The sequence below is a fragment of the Perissodus microlepis genome, chromosome 15, assembly GCF_051167445.1.
Source record: "Perissodus microlepis isolate ML-2025 ecotype Zambia chromosome 15, ASM5116744v1, whole genome shotgun sequence".
NCBI lineage: Eukaryota > Metazoa > Chordata > Actinopteri > Cichliformes > Cichlidae > Perissodus > Perissodus microlepis.
The window spans coordinates 38,121,834-38,138,584 of record NC_140475.1 but is presented as its reverse complement, the minus strand read 5'-3'; the positions used below and the strand labels follow the sequence as shown (position 1 = coordinate 38,138,584).

The 16,751-nt window shown below is 40.6% G+C and overlaps 2 protein-coding genes across 3 annotated transcripts; both read right to left on the bottom strand.

The window, feature by feature from the left end:
- Positions 1 to 115: 115 nt before the first annotated feature.
- LOC146372675 (cocaine- and amphetamine-regulated transcript protein-like) lies at positions 116 to 2,091 on the bottom strand. Its single transcript, XM_084953469.1, has 3 exons — positions 1,835 to 2,091; positions 739 to 822; positions 116 to 337 (listed from the first exon to the last, which is right to left on the bottom strand). The coding sequence occupies exons 1-3, from the start codon at positions 1,964 to 1,966 to the stop codon at positions 230 to 232; spliced, it is 324 nt and encodes a 107-aa protein (XP_084809595.1). The 5' UTR covers positions 1,967 to 2,091; the 3' UTR covers positions 116 to 229.
- Positions 2,092 to 2,625: 534 nt separating this feature from the next.
- LOC146372674 (uncharacterized) lies at positions 2,626 to 16,486 on the bottom strand. Of its 2 annotated transcripts, XM_084953466.1 has the most exons (10): positions 16,371 to 16,486; positions 16,111 to 16,176; positions 15,014 to 15,145; positions 14,480 to 14,668; positions 13,008 to 13,202; positions 11,935 to 12,045; positions 7,700 to 7,843; positions 7,060 to 7,218; positions 4,717 to 4,753; positions 2,626 to 2,908 (listed from the first exon to the last, which is right to left on the bottom strand). In XM_084953466.1, exons 1-9 carry the CDS (start codon positions 16,413 to 16,415, stop codon positions 4,718 to 4,720), a joined length of 1,077 nt encoding a protein of 358 aa, XP_084809592.1. In that variant the 5' UTR covers positions 16,416 to 16,486; the 3' UTR covers positions 2,626 to 2,908; position 4,717. The 2 variants fall into 2 exon arrangements, with proteins under 2 accessions (XP_084809592.1, XP_084809593.1); XM_084953467.1 differs by lacking the exon at positions 16,111 to 16,176.
- Positions 16,487 to 16,751: the final 265 nt, after the last annotated feature.

The window sequence follows — 16,751 nt, the reverse complement described above, 5'->3', positions numbered from 1 at the left end:
GTGTAATCATGCATTATAAATACAGTAGTATCTGTGCAAATTGAGTGAATAAGTTCATGTTATTTTTTCTTCATAAAAAAAAGCTAAAAAAGAAACAAATTTCGATTGTCAGTAATGATTTTTTTATTTAAGGTAATGTTTGTATTTAAAAAAAACAAACAAACAGACGAGAGGCAATTTTAAAAACGTGTCTTTATTCTCTGAACAGCCGGACTTTAGTGTTTGAACTTTACAGACACTTGAGGACACTGAAGTTACAAACGGTTCCTCCGGGACAGCCACACAGCTTCCCGATTCTCGAAGCCTTACGTATTGCACACTGCTCACCTGCATCACACTGACATACAAAAACAACATGACTTTCAGTCTGGATACAGTTTGATCATGATATTTGCTAGTACAGTATTAGTTGGACAAACAAAGACTGACAAGTACATTGTTACATATTCATATAAAAAGAGATGTGAATCACCAGAAACCAAAAAGGTTTGTGTCTGTAAATCTTTCGTTTTTGTGGAAGATGGGAGGCATTTCAGTTTGGCACGAGGCCGATTGTCTTATCCACTCAGGATCAGTGGTACTTTATTACTTGGATGGCATGCTGCTCTAGAACAGCAGTGTGAGAAATGTGCATGCTTACTCTGGAGGTGGAAATCTGCTAACCTGAACACCTAAAATAAATCCCAAGCTATCTGATCAGCACTGGAGGAGGAAGGAGAAATGAACGATCGTACTTACAGCAGCAAGCCAGCCGAGTTTTTTCTCTGAGGATGGCAGCTGTTTGCCCTTTAGCTTCTCCAGAACTTCCTGCAGAGCTTCAATCTAAGGAGGAAAAGAGATCATGTTAAAATCTGACTCAGAAATCAGAAGAACTGAAACTAACATCATATTGTGTTTATGGCTACGTCCATCGAATTAATTTGAGATCCCAGAGGAGCATTTACCATCATCAGCCTTGGACTGATAATGATCAGCGGCACCTACTCTGTGGTTTTTAAGGGCTGTAAACATTGCATGAATTCAGACTTGGCTTCATAACTATTACAATTCTTGTATATCTAATTTTCATACTACATGTGGACAGCATTTCAAATAAAGAGAAAAGCATGTAAACTAAATCCTGCTGCTTGGCACCAAGTACAGCTGTTACAGACTACGGTTTGCTCTTAAGGAGGTTTCTGAGAGATCCGGCTTTTAGGCAGAGGAGGGGCCTTAAAGAGACCTAAAGCATTCGGCTTTGCCCGTGATAATCATTAGCATGTTAACACTAAACTGCTTCAATTAAATTGGTAACATTTTCAAGTCAACTTCTCATAATGAAGAAAATGCTAGCATAATTTAACAGCTCTAGATGATGATGTCAGCATGATGGTTGAATAACTGAGCCCCCCTCTCTCCTACCCCTCTCTCCTTTACCGCAAAGGAAGCCTTTATGATACAGCCAATACAAGAAGGTGACTGGGAATATTCAGCCCTGAAGTTTGTACTGGATTTAGTTTATATCAATCAAAGCAAAGCAGACTAATTTTTAACATTTCTTGCAAGTCCTGTTTGCAGGGAAGCCAAATAAAACAAGATAACACAAGACTGACTAAAATCTCAAATTTGCAAAACTCAAACTGCAGGCAGCAGCTGATGGACAACATGGTCATGCAGAATGGACGACAGACCTAGCTTCAGATTTTCTGTTCCTAAAGGCGTTGCTGTTGTGGGTTAGTACAGACAAAACAATTCAGAAACAAAATTTGTAATGAAAAAAAAATTGTTGCAGCCCCCTTTGTCTTTATAGCATCATCATGACCCATCATAAGTCAGCCATGACGTTGCTACTCACCAGCTCTTTCTCTTCTTGTGTCTCGATGGCGTCGTATTCGGCTGACCTCTCTTCGATTGGCTCCTCGCAACTCCCTAAAACAACGAGCAGCCAGCAGGAGGCACCGAGAAGCAGCATCCTGCTGCTGACCATTGTGCTGAAGGACTGCCGACAGGTAACGGACACTAAAAGATGCTGGCCAGCAACACTCAGTGTGCTCCCTGATTCTGAGGCTTATTCTCAGATGTTTTTAAGTGAGCAGCTCTGACGTCACTCAGACAATGTTTAGTTTTCAATAATGAGACAATCAGCCGTCTCACATCTGAGGTCAACTGTGAGAAGAACCTCTGCTCTGTCAAACAGGACATGAAAGCAAGATTTCATTTTTTAATATTGGATTAAAATCAGACTTAAGAGATGACACGATTCCTGCTGCCATACAACACCACCACACATTCATTTTAAATATTTTCTCAAATCAAATTCATCAGTGTTTCAAAATGATCAGTTCTTATTGCTGTGATTTATGGATAATGGCTCTTTACAAACAGCAGCTTGATAGGAAGAGGTGCTACGCCCAAAGGTCTTCGTGTGTCACCGTTTACGTCAAAGCACATAAGAAGCTTTAACATCTAATCAATGGAGTCAACATGTGTCACGCAAGCAGAGCAAAGGGGGTTAGAGTAAAGTTCAGTGGCATGAATGAGGAGCAAATGTCAACCGGCAAAAATAAAACCATGTGCAGGATCAGAACCTGCCACAGGAAGTTGATCTGTTTTTTTTTTAAGACACAGAAGAAGATGACGCTCAGAGGTAATCCAGCTTTCTTTTTAATAACAAAACACTCTTTTCTCCAAATAATCTGATTTAATTTGTCAACAGCTGCAACTTTGAAACAAACACTTCATATTCGCTTAAAAAAAAAAAAAACAACAACAAAAATTCCACTACATGCACCGTTTCCATGACAACATTCAACTAAGAACAAATAAAATACTTGTAGAAACACAAACAATAATCAGATTACAAATGAACGTGAGCTGTGAATGAAAGATGAACATCCCAACTGCATCTTGTCCCTTGATTCTCTCGACTCTACAGTAAAGAGATAAAATAAATAAATGCGTACATTTAAGATCAGTCGCGCTGCTCAGATCCTGCACTCATTCAAACTTTGTCTTTTTCCTTTTAATCAGGTAAGTCTATAGAAACACAACTGAAGAGAAACGCTGCTGTCAGAGAGATCTTCCAGGAACAGTGACACCATTATCTGGATAATCGATTGGTCAGCAGGCCGTGATTTCATATCGGTTTACCTCTAACCTGGAACCTAACCTGCTCCTTAGGCCTATAGCATACGTTTCCAAGATGATTTACCCCAGTAAGACGTGAACCACCTTCACAGTACAAAAAACCCAGGGTTAACCCCAATAAGCCAAAATTATGCTTATAATACAGGCTTCTGGTCCATAACTTGCAACTGTCACCTGAGCCAATGTTGGGACTTTTAAAGCTTTTTCTATTTATAAAGACCTCCTCAATGGCCATTTAGGCTAAACAGAGGAATTAAGTGACCAATGAACAATTAAATGACAGAAAAATAACCTCTATCTGGTCTTTAAGTCTGACGTCATCAGCCGTGTCAGGCCCAAACTCTGCTGCAGGTTATAAAGTCAAACGAACACTGTGGCATCACTGAGAGTTACAAACTGTCTCAATTCTTTCATCTGTAATAAAATGATCAGTGTTGCTGCTTTACCAGGTGTAACAATGAAGTTTAACATCCAGGCATCCATGAAAACAGAACTGATTACATTTAACAGAGTTAGAAGTTAGCAGGAAGTTAGCTCGCTGGCTTCCACCTAAACATGATATAGCATGCTCTGACTGAGAGATTTCTGAGAAATCCAAACGTACAGCTCTGCTATCACTTCCAACATAAATGAAGACAGAAAACTAAACAGCAGTGACGTTTGTAGGGTTACTGAAGTTGGGCTAGCTGGTAGATAATGATGTGCTACGTGATCGCTAGCAACACAGCTATGTTAGCATAAACACAGTGAAGCTGGAGGATGAACGCTAACTTTTTTCCACTCGATAAACGTTAACGTGAAGATTCCTGATGGTTAGAGACAAATGCAATCGCATGGCAGGATGCTGTAAACGGACCAAACTTCAGTCAGGAGAACAACTGAGAGGTTAGTCAGTAATATACTGCTGCTGGGCTGGAGTTACATCGTAAGGGTTTAAAAACTGAGCTTTAACATGAACGGCGGCAGTAAAAACTGAGAGGCGCCGACAGTGATCACTGACTGTTTTTATGGGCTTGTTGCGATTAAACACAACAAGATACAAAACATTAAAACATGTTAAAAACACAAAAGCCTTAATAAACACAGAGTAGTTTGGACCTGAAAGCAGGGCTCATCACGTCATCACTTAAAGACCAGATAGAAGTTTTGGTTATAGAAAACAAATATAATAAAGCAAAATAAAATTATTTGTGGCAGTGGTGTAAGGAATTAGCAAAAGCTATGTTTTATAAATAGAGGACAGTCTGGGCTATGAGCTACCAGAGCTTTTTGTGTCATTTTCCACATTTATCATGTGGAAAAACTGAGACGTGCTGTTGAAATTACACATTTTTCTTATTTTAAGATATCTCAGGAATTTGTCTCTCCCGCTGGTCTCAAACTGGAGATCTTTCACGTTACAAAAGTGTAAACCACTACTCTATGAAGCTATGTATACACTCCATGGCATAAATATACCTTAAAAAAACTTTTTATATATACACTGACATGTTTTGCTGTGATGTGATGCCTTTGTGTGAAGCGCATTATCACGAAATTCTATTCCTGCCTGTCTCCGAGTCTGCGCACATGTTCAGTGTGGATTCTCACCTCAGTCTCTGGAGGTCGGCTTGAACATCTGCTGAGCCTGAAACAAATTCACGACACATAAGTTCAAAAGCAAGTGTCACATTCTGATATTTATAACTGTGCTACAAAAAATTTATTTAATGACACAAGCAAAGTCCTGAGTGTTTCTGGAAAAGCCTCGTCTCACCCCCAGCTCTTACAGTGTTCACTACTCAGTTACATTTCAATGCAATCAGTATCATTTACTGTTGTTTTTAATACACCTCTACATTCTATAATTCATTTAACAAATGATGCTTTCTACTAGCTAGCATCTACTGGGCTTCACCTCAGGTCATGTTTGTGCTGCTGGTGACTTTGTAGCATTTCTGATGCAATTATCTTTTATGGATGAAGCTTGCTAACGAGGAACTCCACCTGTCTTAATATTGTCACTTCAGGCTAAAAAAAAAAAATAATAATAATAATAGACACCAGTAGGTGACGTCAAGTAAGATCCACCATTTATGTTTGGCTGTTCTGAAGGAACAGATTTTATATAATTTCAGCACAATGAGCTGCAGTTGTGAGATTAATATGCAAAATATTACTGGAGGTCAACTTTTTAAGGTTTATTATAACCTCCCCTAACACTATATCCAGTAATACCCTTAACTGGCAGTTCATTACAACTGTACCATCAAACCAACTGGTCACATGGTTTGGATAAAACACGTGACCTCTCAAGTGCTGCGTACTTCAGAGATACAGACCTCATATATGAAGACAACAGAGATGGATGAAGATTTATTATTTTTTGTCACAATTGTCAACTTGTTTTGTTTTGTTTAAATGGCAGTCACACATCTTGTGATTTATCAGTTCATATTCATTTATAAAGAGCTTTTTATACTCTTCATATGTACTCAGGACGTGCCATATACGACCATGGGCCCCATAACGAGAACAACAGGAAACAGCTGGGGGTGAAAGAGCGTTGGAACCGTTAGTGAAGTATAAACTTCAATACCATAAAAGGGGTTGCAGCTAACTGTCACTGATGCATGATAATATACTCTGCTTACGCACACAGAGCGTGTACAGCCCTTTAAATAGTGACACTAGTGTGCTTCCTTTTTGAGATCTACGCAGAGGGTGGTATTGTGTACATCTCCCACATATATGTGCTAGGGATGCACCGATACCGGTATCGGGTATCGGCCTCGATACCACATTTTCTAAAGTACTCGTACTCGTTAAAAGTCCCCCGATACCGAGGACCGATACCACGGTCTGAGACCTGTCTATGTTTGAGCGGCATGTAAGGGGTTAATCACAGGCGCCGAGTGCCCGCCCCCAGGCCCCGAGTGCCCGCGCCCAGGCCCCGAGTGCCCGCCCCCAGGCCCCGGCTGCAGCTCAGAGCGGAGAGAAAGCGAGGCCAGACATATCAGCTGTGTGGAACTATTTCAATGTGAACGAAGACGCGAAAACAAAGGTGGACTGCAAATTGTGCTCAGCGAAATTGTCCAGAGGAGGCTCAAAAGGTAGCGCATTTAACACAAGCAATTTAATCAAGCACCTAAAATCCCAACACAACAACGAGTACAAAGAGTTTACCCACGCTTATTTACCCACGCTTATTAGCACAGAGGAGCATAGCTGATGCTATAGCAGTGGGACGGAAAATAGTTGGGCATTTTAAACATTCCGCCTTAGCCTACTCCCGCCTCGAGGACATTCAGGGACAGCTCAACCAGCCAATAAAGAGACTGCAGCAGGACGTACAGACGCGCTGGAACAGCACGTATTACATGCTCCAGTCCCTCATTGAGCAAAAGCGAGTGCACGAACTCCCTGACTATCTCACCGCTCACCAACGGGCTCTTATGGAGACGACTGTTGCCATCCTCGCCCCCTTTGAGGAACCAACTAAAAAAGTGAGCAGCTACGACGCACTAGCCTCTGATGTCATCCCAGCTGTGACTGTGCTAGTGAGACTTCTAAACAGAGAAACAGACGAACAAATTTAAAATTAAATTTTGTTTTTTACAATTATTTATTCTGTAATATGTTGCATACAACATGCTTTTCATTTTAAATAAATGTTCTTAATTCCAAACTAGTCCCTTGTTTGTTTGTTTTTTGTTAAATTATAGCACTAAAGCTGTTACCTGCCAATTTAAATCATGTTTTTATTAAGTACTCGGTATCGGCGAGTACTGAAATGCAAGTACTCGTACTCGTTTCCAAAAAAGTGGTATCGGTGCATCCCTAATATGTGCTTAATAAATAACTGTTGTTGACTGGACCTGATCTGAGTATTGGTTGTTTGTTCTCAGCCCAACATCAACGAATCGGGACACTGTCTAATAACCTGCTACTGACCATGAAGCTGCCCGTGTGGAAGCCACACATGTACCACAACATCAACATGCTGAATGTGGAATCAGTGCCAGGAGAGCCATCAGACTCTTTCCCACCAAACATCCACGAGGGAGGAGGAGGAGGAGGAAAAGGGGGTGGAGTCAGGAAGGACAAGCGATCCTGACGAGGGAGACACCGGCAAAGGAAACATTATTATTACATTAAAAACAACATTAATAAACATTAACTTGATCCAAAGTAAAGAGAATTTGATTTCCACGTGTCACTGAAAAAAGAAAACGTGAACAACGTCCACATTAAAAAGATAAAGAAATGGCAGAAAAAATGGATACAGCACAGCATTGCAATGTTTTGTGTATCCATGTTGTGTTAACGCACAGAGACAATATATTGCTATATTATTATTTAAATTGCTATTACAAATTTAACTTTGCGGTACTAAATTAAAATCACTTCCTTTTTTAGTCACCAGATGGTGCTGTTGAGTGTTTTGCTAGTTCCTACAGACAGGTTTATAAAACAAAGACTGAGACATTAGAGAAAAATCAGAGCATTTAAAAACATCTGGACTTATTTGGGATTTATTTTTATTTTTCAAGAACGAAAAAAAATCTCATAAGTTGAATAAATGTAGGTTTACCTCTGAGCCCAAATGAGGAGGAGGAGGAGGAAAAGGAGGGAAGCTGTGACTGGTTGTTTTTTCTGCTCCTACTGTCTGCTGGCTTTCTTTCTTCTCCTCAGCTTCTTTCTCCACTTCGCGCTGATCATCAGGTCTCTCCTTATCCTGCAAAAACATGTATGACAAAGAACACACAAAATATCAGAGGAATCTTTTCTGTAAAGTACTAACTATGAGACAAATTATAAATAAATTGACCATGTGCACGTTAGCATATGCTACTTCCGGTGCGGAAACTCCTGTGGGGAGCTTTGTTTCCGGTGTCCTATTCGCGCCTGGTTTACGGTCCAAAACAAGTTAAGCAAGTGAATGAATCAAGCGGCGATTTACATTTCTATAGATGTCTCGGGCATTTACCCAATATATCTGTAAATGATGTTCATCGACTTGTTGATATTTTTCCCCTGCACCTCAGAGCAAAAGAGAAAAGGGATTCAAATGTTATATTTCTCAGCTGTCCCTCGTTTATCGTGGGTGTTATGTTCTAAAAATAACCAGCGATAGGTGAAATCAAGTAGCCAATTTTATTTTTTGATGGTGCAAAACGTTTCGTGGACATCGTGGACATACAGTACTGCACTTCAGAGTCACACTGCTAGGATCGATGCAGCGATTCTGTACTGTACAGGAGAGACGTCACGGAGGAGATCGTCTGCAGCGATCAGGACGCAGGACACAATGTGACGTAAAAAAAATAAGCATGCAAACTTGCACTAAAAAATCTGCGAAACAGCGAGGTGAAAGGTGAACCGCGTTATAGCGAGGGACCGCTGTAATTTTGAAGTCACAACGTACCCTTCGTACATACTAATGTATAGAAACCGTTACCAGCAATCATTCATTTTTTGTGTGGCTTTTTTCACGGTTTGTTAACATGCTGTGTAGGCGTGTACTTGACTAGCTGATATCGACATAATGGGGGAAACATCTGGTTTGACTATTGTTCACCTGTAGTTTGAATGCTGAACATTTGCCTGTTTAAGTCATAAGACCAGTCACTATACAGAGATGTGCTTCTGAATGTGGACGATGTGTCTTCTGCTGCAGTGATGCAGTTCTGCTTGTGTTGAGTGATGTAAACAACTGATCGATCTAAACGCTTTAAACGTCAAAATTGATCATTGGATTTTTTTATGACACAACAGTGGTGAGTGTTCCCACCTTCTCCTCTTTGTAACGCGATCTTTCCGTTTTCGAGTTTTGGACATGATTCTGGAGGATATCTTTGCAGTAGCGATTGACCGCAAAGTAAAGCTACCGGAAATGTACAACCCCACATCCGGTCTCAAACCAGGAAGTTAGCATTTTCTCGTGCACAGGGTCTATTAGGCTATACTGAGTGAAAACACTTATAGTGTATCTATTAAGCTTTTCTGAATTGACATCAAAGTGAACAGTGTGATCAGTAATCCAACCGGCATTTAAATGATTGGTTATATGACTTTTTAAGTTAGAAGTAGAAACTAGTTATGTTCTTGGTTTCTGGTTCTTGGTTGCTTAGTCTGCAGTTTAAGGATAACATCAGTAGTGCTAGTGTCTTGATGCATACTCAATCATCCAGGTAAGTAAATCCCAAAAGTTGATTTTGTTATCTGGACGTTTTCAGTGGGAGAAACGTTTCGTCGCTTATCCAGGTGACTTCTTCAGTCTCAGCTGACTGCAGGTTTCAATCTTATAAACAGGACATTTGCATAATGACTGAAACCAGCCCACTGAATGAACAATGGGCTGGGAGGTCAGTTCCTTAATCATAATTATGCAAATTCTCATGATCATTGATCAACAACCACTGATCACAGCCCAGAAGATCACACCAAGAAGGTCTTGAGTAAAGGTGGTTGTCCCAGCTGGAAATTTTCTTTGCCTAAAGAAAGCTCCAGCCGATCCAGGAAAGAAGGAGAAGCGCAGCCTAATGCTGGGCATACACTGTGCGATTTTTGGCCCATTTTGAGCCAATTTTTCAGTCGTGTGACCGTTTTGGGGATCGGCCCGAGTTTCGCCTTAATCGTGTGTCGTGCTTCGTATACATGGGGTAACGAGAAGCGATTAACACCTCACGACCAGCTCCCGATCATCACTCGTTTGGGCGTAAGAAAATCAAACCTGTTTGAAATCCTGAAAAGTCGGAGCAGCACGGCAGTGCAGCGCGTGATCTGGACACAAGCGATGGAGGCACAACTTGTAGAACTTTGGCTCATCCGAGCCTTTTCGATGTGGCCTCACAAAATTATCACAACCGCAACAACCGTGAAAATAGTTGGATGGACTTTGCTGCTCAATCACAGCTGCCTGGATCAATGTTTTTCATTAGCAATTTAGCAAAGTTGATGGTTGTGGTGTGCGTGTCTGTGTGAGTGAAAGGCAGGGAGGGAGCGACAGATTTTGTGTTATAAGCTTCATGTTATGGACGCACAGTGTGAGACCTACCAACTTCTCACCCCTGCGAGTCAATCGTACAGTTTGAGCAGGAGCTGAATAACGTAACTGATAAAAATCACAATCACAGCTTAAGCGAAAACCCGCAGTGATCCCGTACTAGAGCAGGGCGATATGACCAAAAATATTTATCACGATATACATTTGAAAATTTGCGATAATGACATAACTGACGATATAATTGACACGAGACAAAATACTTTACAACTCCACAACTTTATTAGTGCAAAAAAACCCATCAATGTATTTTCACTTAAACAAGCAGCTGTTTTCATCAAAGTCATATAAAAATGTAACAGTGCAAATGCAAATTCCTCGCTGACAGTTTAACGAAAAAGCATTTCCAGTGGAAACTGGCCGACATATCCTCAGCATAACCATGTATAATATCCACAACACTTAAAAAGAGGTTATACACACACAATACGGTAATATTATGTTGAAGCACAGTACGTATCACTCCGCGAGGCTCCTGCCTATGATAGCCGTAACGCTCCGACAATCCATCAAGCGGTGCGGCTTCGTAGCTTAGCAAAGTCGTACTGAAACATTTGACAGACTTTCGAGCGCCGTGTACATAAAATCGTTTCGAGGTCAGTAAACACAACCAGAGTTCATACATAAGGCTCACGGGATTATAAGGGGCTCTGTCGACTTTCAGAAAAATCAAAGGATTGATTTCAAGTGTGCCGTATTTTCCAAACAACACGGTAATAACGACGGCCCGCTAGCATGCGCTACCAAAAATAGTGCTTTGTTGTGTATCTGACGGACGAAAGCTAAACCAGTTCCACCACTGAAGCTGCAGCATTTTTACAAACCAGTTCAGGTTCATCCGTTTCATTTAACGATCCGCTCTCGCCCTTCTCATTCTCCGTCGCCATGTGCGTATGAAAACAAAGGCACTGCACGTTTTACCCATATTCTATCGTGATATTTCATTTTCCTATCGTTGCCCAACATTATACCGGTGTTACCGTGAACAGTATGACAGCCCAGCACTACCCCGTACGTGTCAGGAGTATCACAACAGTTGAGACGTATTTCTTCTAAACACAGAGTCTCACGCTGCTCCAAAAATTGGTCCACTCCAACGATCGGGTCCCCCGACACAAACAGAGTAACATAGTGTACGCTGTGCCAGGAGGACTGCCAGGATTTATACATCAGGGAAACCAAACAACCTCTGGAGAAGAGGATGGCACAACACAGAAGAGCCACTTCGCCAGGCCAGGACGTCTGTTTACACCTACAGGCCAGTGGACACTCTTTCAATGATGAGGATGTAACATCCTGGACAGGGAGGAACGCTGGTTTGAGGGCGGAGTCAAGGAGGCCATTTACGTGAAAAGGGAAAGACCATCTCTGAATCGAGGAGGGGCCTAAGGCTACATCTGTCTCCATCTTACATGCTGTGATTGCAGCCATTCCCCAACTCTCTGTGAATGGGACTCATGGACATTGATCAGTGGTCATTGATCAGTGGTCATTGATCAGTGGTCATTAGAATTTGCATAATTAAGATTAAGGAACTGACCTCCCAGCCCATTGTTCCTTCAGTGGGCTGGTTTCAGTCATTGTGCAAATGTCCTGTTTATAAGATTGAAACCTGCAGTCAGCTGAGACTGAAGAAACTGAAAACATCCAGATGAACAGAATCAACTTTTTAGGCTTTTATAAACCTCTTGAAGGCTCTAATGTTTTGATCACTCACCCATGAATCACTCTATTTAGATTCTTGACCACAAATGGAGACTCACTCTGGAGTAGTTCTGATCATCTTTCCCTGCAGACCTCCTCTCTGCTCCTCGTTCTCCTTGGTTCTCCCTACTTCTCCGCCTGCTTGTTAAATTGGACCTCCAGTTGCTGGCCTACAGGAGAACAACACAACACCTTTTTTTCTTTATGGGGCATAAAGACACTGATCAATGAAATTAAAAACACAAAAGAGAGCAGAACAAACAAAACAACCCCAAAACCATCATTTTGAATAGTTAAAACAGAAAGACTGCCCCCCCCACTTCATATCAATGATGAGAAAAGCTTTTAGACCACATCAAAGAGGTGAGATTCTGCCCTCATCAGACAGCAGGGAGGATCAGAAGTGAACTACATCTAATTAAAAGAGTCCTTTAATAAAGAAATGTATTTTGTTTTTTATTATTTTCGTTTAACTGCTTTCATATTCGTGCAGTGGTTCAGTTATTTTTTAAAAATGCACTCAATGTTGCTCCATAAATGTAAATGATTTTTTGTTACTATTGTTTCTCTACTGCTTTGAAAGGTCCTGAACACTTTCTTTCATCCTGAACATAGATTACATATAAAAGGTAGACATCACAGCTTCGGTTAGCTTGATTAGCATGCTATATCCACCTATACTGCACAGGTGCAGATAACTGCCGATCAGAACTAAACAATGTACAAAAATAATACCAGAATTTCACTAAACTCAAGCAGAGACAGCAGGAGCCAACCTCAAGTTATCTTTAAGGGAACTGCAATGTTGAGCTGACTGAAACTGCCGCTTCGCTACAACAAAACATTTTTTCTCAAGTGTTCATATCCATATCAAAGACAGGAGCTACTGTATAATTGTAGGGTCTTTATAATATAAAGCACTTTGATTTGGTGCTATAAAGTTGACTTCAACTGAAGTAATAACCCTCTGTAAAACAACTGAGTAGCAGCACAAACAGCTGAAAAACAACCTGACGTGGTATTAACCTGTGATCTGGACCAGGAAAGGTTCTTAGACTGTCTAACTTGTCAATACTGTCTAGACTCTTTATAGACATTTCCCCGTCACTCAGAGCCTGGTGTGGGTCTCTACCTTGATTGTGGCGGCTCTGCTGGGTCCATAGAGCTCATCGGGACTCAGCAGGCAGTTAACATCTTGCTCTTCCTCATTGTTGTAGTCATCAAAGCGAATGCGGCAGCGCTGACCTTTTACCCACAGAACCACAGCAGGATAAAACAAACCATCCTCTGAATACACCGCCCGACATCGAGAACCAGGCTTCCAGTCCTGAAACACATAGAACCAGTTACTGAATACAAATTCACATTTTCAGTACATTAAAAAATGATGTACTTTGATGTATATTGTGATTCCAACTGGTTTTCTGTATTCAATCAAGAGGATACAAAAAAATACTTTTATTAAGATAAATTTAGACCAGCACTACTCTAAAAAACTCGCAGATTTAACGCTGTTCATGAAGCTAAATTTTTTAAAAATGAGTGTTTTAGGTTATGGTACTAAAAGCATGTATACCACCATCCTGCCTAAATTGCATCACTAGATTGGCTGATTGTCTGTAGTCGATAGTTTATGTTAGCTACCTAGTCACAGGACCAATAAGTCAACGGAAAACAAGGAAACTAAAAAGCAGTTTATGGTCACTCTTGTGTTGGCCCTGACTGCAGCAATACATTTTATGTTTCGGGAAAAACAGAAGGAAAACAAGGAAAACTGTCCACTTTCTCTCTTAAGCAGTAAGAGGCTCTTCATTGTTACTTGCAAAGCTGGTGTCTGTAGAGAACTAATAAATTACAAATGTCTTGAGCACTGTGAGGAGAGGGTGCTTGAATTAGATGCTCTGTTGGTTTGCCAAGCCAACAACGTGAGGTTGATGCTGAACCCTAAATTTGATTCCTCATTGGGTTGGGTGCACAGAGTGTTTGACACAATCAGCTGGCATAACAGATGTCCACAAGACACGACGAGTACTACTTTATTCAATAATAACTTCTGATTTCCCATCCATTACACTGGGTCATTGTGACCATAGGACAACGGAAGGAACAGTCAATAGTGAGGAACCACTTACTGCTTAATATTTATCATTATTACTATTATCATCATCACAACAACAACAACAGATATTGACAATGTTTGATGAAGTATTTAAGGAAAGTTAACATACAAACTATGATGAATCATTCTTCACTCTGAATGTGTTGCTTAACAAAACTGAATTAAGACATTTTCTGGCTTTTTTCCGATTGATCTTTTGACTACATACCACAGCCAAGCAGAGCTTCCTCAGCTGTTACCATGTGCCTTTAGTTGTTCTTCTCAAATAACTAATAAGCAGGTATCAAAAGAATTTTTAAACGACGATTTTAAAAATACTGACAACTGCCAGTGCTACCCCTCAACAAGACTTTCAGAAAACTCACTCTGACATAGAGATCAAGGTCAATACCACATCAGCTTTTTACAGCTGAGGAGTAAACACCAAGCACCGACTTACACTTTAACCCATTAAATATTGCCATAATATGTTAAAGTGCATTAACCTGAGCATGTGAGTTCTCCATTTGTGGTGTAGCATTAGGACTCTTAAGCGCACTCAGTTCCATGTCCTCCTCATTGCCATAGCCAGTGAAATGAACTCTGCAGTTGTTGCCATCCACAGACACCACAGCTGCTGGATACTCCTTCCCATCTACAGACCACACTGCCCGACACTGAGCTCCCACGACCCACTGTGAGACATAACAGGGTTTTTTTTGCACAACATATTATTTATTGAAATCACCAAAATAGCAATAGGTGTGTTTACTTAATTTTTTATTTTAATTGGTCAGGGAGTAGTTTGTTAGTTGATCCTGCATCAAGTTATGAAAAGACAGAACAAATTCTGAGACAGTAATTTAAGTGACAAAATTATAAGCTGACAAACTTAAAGTTCTCTCAACTTCCCTGCAGCTGCAGTTCTTGATCTCTGTCTGCAGAGTGCAGCAAAGTCACACGTATCTGCTCCGAAGCTCTGGGCTACACTTAAAAACTGCTTCTGCAGATTAGCCCTCACCTGTCTGTGAGGTCATTACCTTTGACTCAGGATCAGCAGAGTCAGCTGAAGATGGACAGGCCTTCTGTCCATCATTCTGTCCGTCCCCATGTTCTGGCTCCTCTCTGCCGTCTGCCTCCTCTGAGGCTTCAAGCCCTGTCAAAGTCACATCCTGTGTACACACACACACACCTTATCCAAAATTTGTACAATTTTTACTATGACATGGAGGCCACAGTATTATAAAAGCTGGGAAAAGACCATTTTACCGCATTCTAGTCGACTTCATAAAGCAGTTATCCACTGGTTATGGTGGAAATGTCTATTTATTTACAATTTAAAGCACAAAGCATTTAACTTTTGGCTCAGATACTCAGATTCTGTTTGGAAAGTAACATCCTTAAAAACAGAAATGCCTGTTACGCTGAACAATTGTCTTCTTTTTAAATTGGACGCTCCCTTTAGGGGTCACCACAGCAGATTATCTGCCTCCATCTCACTCTATCCCCAATATCCCGCTGTGTGTGTCCTCCTTCACTACGTCAGTCAATCTTCTCTGAGGTTTTGCTATTTTCCTCCTTCCTGGTAGCTCCATATTCAACATCCTTTGTCCAAAATATCCACTATCCCAGCTCTGCACATTTCCAAACCATATCAGCCAATCTTCTCTAACTTTGACTCAAAACTGCTCAACCTGAGTTGAGTCTTCATCTCTGCCACATCTCTCTTTTTTCCCTCAATAAAATATACTGTAAAAACATAACCAAGTTGAAGAACAAATCTTTCAGTTAAACTGACAGAAACTGCAGAGGTAACCCAGAAATTTACAGTAAAAAAAATATCACATTTATTATTATGCATTGCATACCCTTAACTTTGAATATAATTTAATGGGTGGTCTTTGCAGTTTGGTGTAGCGTTGTGTTAAAAAAACAACAACAAACAAACAAAAAATTTGATTTTTTTTTCCTGTATTAGGATATCTTTGGGAATAAATGTGCAATTATAGATTCTGTACGGTGACAGGGGAGTTTCACTGGTCTGGCCCGCTTAAGATTAAAGTGTGCTGTATGTGACCCACAATGTGAAATGAAGGCCACTTGTGGAATAATGTAGATATTTAACTTTCAAACCCACTTGGGATATTTCCAGGGCGTCACTGAAAACTTCTGCCAGAGAACTTTGGTCTTTCACGGACTCCTCCTGAGGACAGAAAACTGTTAGCTACTCCAGCACACAGGCTAAACTCTGCACATTATAAAATATCTTCAACCCTTCAGGCCCTCGGTTTGGTGTGTAGCCAGCTAGCTGCCTTTGAGGTTTGTTGTACTGTTATTAGTCGCCGTCTGGCTGTTTTGTTAATTAAAATAGCAAATACACATAATATAAACACGTACCAGACACACGGTATCGAAAACTCCGTTTTCGGTCAGTCCAGTCATGGCTGTAAATAGTTACAGATACAACCATTTCACAAACCTTAAAAAAACGCGCCAGCACCTGCGTTAACTAAACAGCTTCCGGCCCTGCATTTCAAAATAAATGTTGGACCGGAAATAAATCTTTTAATAAAGACGTTTCTTCCAGCTGGAAAAATATAAGAACACATTTTTCGTTTTGTTTTGTTTTTTTTTTTGCTTGTTTGTTTTTTTAACGTCACGAACTTCTACATAAATCTGTTTTTTTTTTTAAAAGTACATTACTTTCATTGTTTTCCTCATATCATCCCCATGCTGCGCCAGGGCATATTGGGAGCTCATCTCTGAACTTTATCATTC

Bases quoted from the DNA above. Each gene is read 5' to 3' on its own strand.
- LOC146372674 (XM_084953466.1), bottom strand. From the start codon at position 16,415: ATGACTGGACTGACCGAAAACGGAGTTTTCGATACCGTGTGTCTG. The intron at 15,146-16,110 runs GTGGGTTTGAAA...GTGTGTACACAG, and splicing joins ACGCCCTGGAAATATCCCAA to GATGTGACTTTGACAGGGCT. The intron at 13,203-14,479 runs GTTAATGCACTT...TATGTGTTTCAG, and splicing joins TGGAGAACTCACATGCTCAG to GACTGGAAGCCTGGTTCTCG.
- LOC146372675 (XM_084953469.1), bottom strand. From the start codon at position 1,966: ATGGTCAGCAGCAGGATGCTGCTTCTCGGTGCCTCCTGCTGGCTGCTC. The intron at 823-1,834 runs GTGAGTAGCAAC...TTTCCTCCTTAG, and splicing joins CACAAGAAGAGAAAGAGCTG to ATTGAAGCTCTGCAGGAAGT. The intron at 338-738 runs GTAAGTACGATC...TTTGTATGTCAG, and splicing joins AACTCGGCTGGCTTGCTGCT to TGTGATGCAGGTGAGCAGTG.